At 42.8% G+C, this 7,511-nt stretch overlaps 1 protein-coding gene across 1 annotated transcript in view; it reads left to right on the forward strand.

Annotated features, from left to right (window-relative positions):
• DLC1 (DLC1 Rho GTPase activating protein) overlaps positions 1–7,511 on the forward strand; it is a 407,289-nt gene that overhangs the window by 386,405 nt on the left and 13,373 nt on the right. The window contains exons 8-10 of the mRNA XM_025200150.1: positions 1,685–3,108; positions 5,387–5,563; positions 5,667–5,778. Of these exons, the coding sequence (XP_025055935.1) occupies positions 1,685–3,108; positions 5,387–5,563; positions 5,667–5,778 (1,713 nt within the window). The remainder of the gene's footprint in view (positions 1–1,684; positions 3,109–5,386; positions 5,564–5,666; positions 5,779–7,511) is intronic.

Genomic DNA, 7,511 nt, shown 5'->3' on the forward strand with positions numbered 1-7,511 from the left:
AATGACATGTTGCTTAAAAAAGAAGTGTGGAAGTGGCTGCATCTGAACATTGTTTTCTCTGCTTCTACCTTGCCGCTGGATCATGTAGCACCAGTTTGGCTGCTCTCACTGTCAGCTATATATGATTTGCTAGTAAACACTTTAATTAACAGGCAACCCTCCATGTTTTTCCTCGCTTATGAACAGAATCATTAGGTTGCAGTATCAGGACAGTAGAGAAAATGACACGCTGCACTGTCTGCTTCATATGTCTTTGATTATACATATACATTATGTCATTATGTCTTTGATTATGCATATAAATACTTTTTTTACTTTTGTCCTTACATTGTAAAGTCCCTTAATAAGACTATCAAAGAAGCTGGAACTAGAAATATCGATTTGAGTATACAGGAATGGAACACTTAAAATAATACATTTATCATCTGCCAATGAGTTAATTATTATTGTACTCCTGTTCTACAAGTTGCTGTTTTTGGTTTTTTTTAGGAGGGTGCTTCTTTCTTTCTTTCTTTGTTTTTAAGTTAAACCATTTAAAATTAAATGGAACTGTGGCGCACATTGGACTATGCTGCAGGCTTGGCAAACTAAACTTATCTTTTGCAATTTCCTAAGTATGAAAAAAGGTAGATTCTGCATTTGCGTGGCATATTTTTAAAATAGTTCCTGTGAGTTCTGTCCTTCCAGTCTGTCGTGCACTGTTTTCCATGTAAATGGAAGGGATGTGTGTTGGTCCTGGAAGATCAGTACCTGCGAGTATCAAATTTTAAAAGGTTGAGGCATAAGTGACATATGTTGAAACGTGCTCCCAGGCACTGCCCAGACACCAGGTATAATCAGTGGAGATGTTACCTGCAATTTACTCACTTTATACACTGTCAGTTGGGTTTTGCTGCTCAGCATCTATGAAGTAATGTTAAAATTGCCTGGAGCTAGTCTGAAGTAGAAACTTCACAGGACATTCTTTAAAAAGTAAGTTGCTGAGTTATAGGGGGAGGAAAGGACCAGGTAAGAGCCTGGGGCCAGTAAACTGTGGCGGTGCAATAGTTTTCTTGCTATCTGATTAGTCACAGCTAGAACAAATGCTTAAATTTCAAGGGTGGGTAAGGAATTAAGCTACTACAACTCAAAATGTTTGAAAAGCATCTCTTTACAACTCAAAATGTTTGAAAAGCATCTCTTTAATTGCAAAAGGGAATATAAACACAGAGATACTGTCAACAGAGAGTAACACTGGAGAGAATCCAGAGGAAGCCCTGCCCCTCACTGACTCCAGTTTAAAATTTTATGCATGCCAGGAATTTGCACTGATCTCAAGGGTATCCACTGTGACCAATTAATTAAACCTATGGATACTGGGGTTTGTAGAAAAGAGCAACTTAAGGCAGATTATATTATTTGCTTTGTCTTCATTATGTCAGTTAGGCAGCTTCCTTTTTAATGAACCGAAACATGTATTTTCTTTTTTTGTTTTTAACTTTAAAAATGTATATTACATGTTATCTTTAACCGTGATTTGGCTTTAAGGTTCAATCTTGCTCCCTTTGAAGTCAATGACTCTTGAGATCAGCTTCAGCAAAAGATCAGATAATTATTTAAATATAATGCCTCCTAAAGTAATTTAACCATTAAGTCTACTGGGTTGCGGTCGGTTATACCTGATAGACCCTTTCTCTCCTTCCAGAGTGAAGATTCCGATGAAGATGAGCCTTGTGCAATAAGCGGGAAATGGACTTTTCAAAGGGACAGCAAGAGGTGGTCCAGGCTTGAGGAGTTTGACGTTTTCCCTCCAAAACAGGATTTGAATACCCCCTCCCCAGAAGCTCATTCCCTGACCAATGCGGCTAGCCATGAAAGCGTCCTGACAGACCTCAGCGAGCGCCAAGAGGTGGCTTCTATTCACAGCGTCAGTAGCACCAGCAGCCACCAGCCACCCCCGCAGAGCGAGACAGCTACTACTAGAACAAACTCTGTTGCCAGCGTTTGTTCATCAAGCAATTTCATAGCAAATGACGACTCCTTCAGCAGCCTGCCCTCGCCTAAGGAGCTGTCTAGCTTCAGCTTCAGCACGAAAGCCAATGAAAAGAATGCCAAGTCCAAAACAAAGAGCCTGTTAAAGAGGATGGAGAGTCTGAAAATCAAGAGCTCTCACCATGGGAAAAAAGCCCCTTCAAAGCTTGGTCTTATTATCAGCGGGCCCATCCTGCAAGAGGGCATGGATGAAGAGAAGCTGAAACAGCTTAACTGCGTGGAGATTTCTGCTCTCAATGGCAATCACATCAACATACCTATGGTACGAAAAAGGAGCGTCTCCAATTCCACCCAGACCAGCAGTAGCAGCAGTCAATCCGAGACGAGCAGCGCTGTCAGCACACCGAGTCCTGTCACAAGAGCACGCAGCCTCAGTGCGTATAATAAGAGGGTGGGCATGTACCTGGAAGGTTTCGACCCATTCAACCAGTCGACATTCAGTGATGTTATGGAACAGAACTTTAAGAACAGGGGAAGCTTTGCAGAAGACACTGTTTTTTTTATTCCTGAAGACCATAAGCCTGGCACCTTTCCCAAAGCCCTCTCCAATGGTAATTTCTCCCCATCAAATGGCAACGCTTCTGTGAACTGGAGAACTGGGAGTTTTCACGGACATGGCCACCTTACCCTTAGGAGAGAAAACAGTGGGGACAGCTCCAAGGAACTGGTCATTGGGAAAAGGCGCAACTCTTCCAGCTCTGTGGGCAGTCGCATTAGCATTTATGACAATGTACCAGGCTCAATACTGTACTCCAGTACAGGTGATCTGGCTGACCTTGAAAATGAAGACCTCTTCCCAGAACTGGATGACATCCTTTATCACGTGAAAGGGATGCAGAGAATAGTAAACCAGTGGTCAGAAAAGTTCTCGGATGAAGGGGACTCTGATTCAGCACTAGATTCAATTTCCCCATGCCCTTCCTCTCCAAAGCAGATTCACCTTGATGTGGATAATGATCGAACAACACCCAGTGACCTTGACAGTACAGGAAATTCATTAAATGAAACGGAGGAGCCCTCAGGACTGCAGGACAGAAGGGACTCTGGGGTAGGAGCATCACTGACACGGTCCAACAGGTCAGTTCTATGGGTTCTCTCACTAGTACCAGTTAAAGCCTTAGCCTGGCAGAAGCTGGGAGAAGGAAAAGAAATATGTGACTTTTACAAATCATTTGGCAAAGTTATGGCTGGGAGTAACTTTATTTTTTAACTTTTAAACTAGAGTTGTTCCTAAGCCACTGTAAAATAATGAACTTATTTGTGTAGTGTGCCAGCCTCCACTGAAATGGAACCTTCTGTGCGTTGCAGAGTTATTTTCCCCAGACACATTAAAGCGGTTTTTCGGGGTGGGTGTTGAATCACTTTTTGAACTGAAAACAGTGTAGGAGAGGAGCACAGAATGTCATGATCCAATCTATACATTATCCAGGGTGCAGGTGTTTGGGCACCTGCTCTTCCAAATTGCCTGTACTCTGTTCTGTGATAGTAAGAAGTCAAATCCTTGATTTTTATAACTTGATTTATAATCCTTGATTTTAAAACATGTCGCTTCTAGGAGCCCAGTCCCCTTAATAATATGCCCAGGCATTAATTCCATATGAACAAAGCAGAAAGTAAGTTACTTAACTCACTCACTACAGTGCCATGGGGTTTTCTTAAGGCTGCCATAGTTGTCTCAGTTGGCTTTGAGTTCTCAGGTGGTATGGCAGTGCTGTGTCTGTGCTACATATAGCAGTCAGCAGGGATCTGGCTTCATGGGGTGCTTGCAGATGTTTAAAAAAAAAAAAAAAATCCCCCAAAATGGTGCTTTACTTTAAACTTGGCACGTTCCTGTGCCAAATGCTTACATGCCCAGAAGAGGCAGCATGTTAGTTCAACCCAGCTCTGCAGCATCTGTAAAGATTGGGCACTTTAGTGAGACTTTTTGGTGCTTTTATCTAATAGCTGATCGAGTCAGCTTTAGCTAAAAGCGCCAGAAAGCCCCACTGAAGTTCCCAATCTTTACAGACACCGCAGAGCTGGGTCAAAAGCTGCTGCTTCCATTAAGGCACTTTTTTGTTTAAACATCTGCAAGCAGCCATGGATTCTGTTCCCAGCTTTGTCACTGGTGTTCTGCTTAGGCTGGTGCAAATCAGTTAGGCCTAGATTAGTAAAGATATATTTAGGCACTTTCAAAAGTGCCTAACTCCAATTAAAATACAGGGCTTTGGGCACCTACATACCTTTCAAGAATCCAGCCTTTAGTCAGTCTCAGTAATATCCCAAGAGGCGCTGTACATGAATTCATTAAAAACCCTTTGAGAACTTCTGACAGTGCAAATTGTGGTAGTTAATCCCATGATGCTGATTTACACCAGGCTTGCACTCCCATGTAGTCCCTGGGTATTTTATATTAAGTACACTGGATTAGAAGCTCCTAACTTGGGATGGGCAATTATTTTGAATGGAGGGCCACTTAATGAGTTTGGAGGACCTGTTAAGGGTCACATCCATCTCTGTTGCTCTCTCTCTCTCTCTTTCTCCATTCCCTCCCTCTAGAATCTGGCTGAAGCTGCAGTTCGCCAGGAGACCTGATGCTCAGCTGTGCACCCTGGCAGGAGCCCCTGCTGTGCCATACAGGCTGCAGAGTCGGAACTTGCCCGCAGTGTCACAGCTGACATTGAACGCCCTCCCAGCATAGGAGCAGCTCTTGCCTGGGTCCACAGCTGACCCTCAGGGCTCCTGGTGAACTGCAGCTTTGTCCATGTTTTGGAGGGAAGGGGCAGGGAGAGAGAAGATGAGAGAAGAGAGAGACGCCACCCTTCCAATGCAGTAGCAGCTTCTGTCTGGGTCCAGAGCTGACACCACCGGCAGGGCGGGCAGTGGGTCATCTGTGGATGCTGGTGGTGACAGGTTTTGCATCCAAGCTTCTGAACCTGCCAACAGAGTCCACAGCTGATGCCACTGCCTACCTGCTTTGGTAGAAACCCCACCTGGGTCCACAGCTGATGCCTGATACTGCTGGGCAGAAGCAGTCCTGCCCACCCTCTCAGCACCACACAGCAGCTGGAGTCACCTCCTGCCCACAGGTCAGATCCAGTGAGTTGGAAGCTGTCCACCCATGGGCTGGGTTGAATCTGTTGATGGGTCATATCTGGCCTGCAGGCTGTATTTTGCCCACCCATGTCCTAATTCTGGATGTTAGGGAAATCTCAGAACAGAATGGATGTTACCATGCCATTTATCAGAACAGCGTTCTGAAACATCACTGCAAACCTCTAGACCATTAGAGATCACCCTTTTGCTATGTTTTCCACCTGTAACTTCCAAACACAGTCCAATAAATTGCTCTTTATGTTCCTCTCCTTCCCGGCAGGCACAGACTGAGATGGCACAGCTTTCAGAGCTCCCATCGACCCAGTTTGAGCTCGGCATCCTTACAGATTAACTGCCAGTCTGTGGCACAGATGAACCTGCTACAGAAATACTCACTCTTGAAGTTAACTGCCCTCCTGGAGAGGTACACGCCTTCCAATAAGCATGGCTTCAGCTGGTAAGCAATTAATACCCTAATTGGCAGGCACCTAACCATTCAATCCCTCAGGGATTGGCCACTCAATGAGAGAATTCAGGAAACCTTTAACTAACTTCCCCAGTCCTCATCACTTGCAGCTACACTTAATTATTACCTCATCCAGCCATGTCGTTGCAATGTCTGTAGCATCTCAGGATATGAAAATCATCAGTTCTTTGTATTTGGTTGGCCTCGTATGCATATTACTTGGGAGGCACAGAGCCACATAGAACGTATTTCAGGGCACATGCTAGTAAACCATGGACTGTTTGTCTATGCTGGGAGAAGTCTAGCTGGGATTCCCAATGAAAAAGACTAGAGATACATTAAAACAATTTGTCTTTAGTAGGATGTACCTCTGTACATTTGAAAAAACAGTAGAAAAGATTTCTCCTTCTTTAAATTATTCTTAATATTTTATGACATAATTGTACTTGGTATTTACTGTAAAATAAGTTTCTGTATAATAGTAAGTGTTTTTCTTTCTTTTAAATAATTTTTAAACATAAAATCAATGCAATTTAGTGGTTTTTAAAACAAAGGATAAAAAAGATCTAGATTAGAAACACTAATAAGATTCCTGTAGCCAATAGTATTGAGCATTTGCTACACATGTAGTGTCTTTCGTCAGATGGCATGAAACAGAAACCTTCTATGTTTCCTTATCTGTCAGTGCAACCTAAGAAACCAAAAGGTGCAATAAAATTTTTCTCCCCTTCGTTCTCTTCCCTGCCACTCATCAGCCTCCTCCCTTCCCCGGGACTTGTAGTAAGTATTTCACTCCGCATCAAAGTGCCTCCTATTCAAAGGCTGTTATTATGTGAGCCATTCTAAATACAGAAGTTGTTTGTTCTGAAGGACAGAAATAAGTATTGACCAGTTATCCGTGCATGCTTCAGATTCTCGATGGGCATCGTAATGTGTTTTTTCACATTCCATTGCCGTGTTTTACAACAAAGCAAGTATTATACACATGTATATCAATAATGCTTAACTACATGGAAATACAAATTGATTCTCTTTATTTTCTGTGGGCTAGATTAGGCATAAACACAATACATTGTCTGTTTATTTGCACTGTACATTGGACTATTTAAAAGGGTCTCCCCAATTTCTAAGACTGCTATATTCTGCTAGGCTTTGTATCCTGTGTTAACTTTCTCTTTCATTAACTAAATGATCTCAGCAGTTTCAGATTCCAAAGGGTTTTTTCCCATCTTTGAGAAGAAAACAATACTAAAAATCTGAGTGTAAATAATTCTTTTTCAGTTTTGGTAGTTTTTTCGTCTGAGTAAAAAGCAAGTAGAATGGCCTCTTACTGAAACTATGTGTGCGCTGGCATGTTTGTGAAGGGAGTGGGGGGCTCAAAAGCAGGGGGGTCCCTCAAAGAGGTCATTTAAAAGAACTGAAGTTTCTAGCTGACAGACTCTAATGCATTACATCAGTTTCCTGCTGTGGCACATACTGGTGGGTGGTGGGCCTGGTCTGAGGGCTCTATAGAACAAGTGGTTGACATACAAAACGTTCATTGTTCACATGCCCATCTTTATTGAGACCTAAAGAAGCTATGCCGTAAGAGGTCGTTGACCACAGGATTTATTTTGGCTCTTAGGCCAACCTGGCCCCTGCAGTTCTGCCCCCTCATTTACGTCGTACTCATGTTAATAGACTAGCAGTACGTTAGCGCTTGTAATCAATCTATAGAACCTTCCCGACACTAAGCTTTCCTCGTAGAGGAACTTTATTTCCCACCTTTTGGAATAGATTAGAAAATTTATTATTTCAGGGCCTCTCCTAATGTTAATTCTATTAAGTGTTTCTGTTTCACATATATTTATAGTGTATCTTACAGCTGCTGGAATCCAGAATGCAGGAGGGGGGATGTATGTGTGAGCCAAGGTTAGTGTCTTAATGCCTAAGATTTCTG

The sequence above is a fragment of the Alligator sinensis genome, unplaced genomic scaffold, assembly GCF_000455745.1.
Source record: "Alligator sinensis unplaced genomic scaffold, ASM45574v1 scaffold516_1, whole genome shotgun sequence".
Lineage (NCBI taxonomy): Eukaryota > Metazoa > Chordata > Crocodylia > Alligatoridae > Alligator > Alligator sinensis.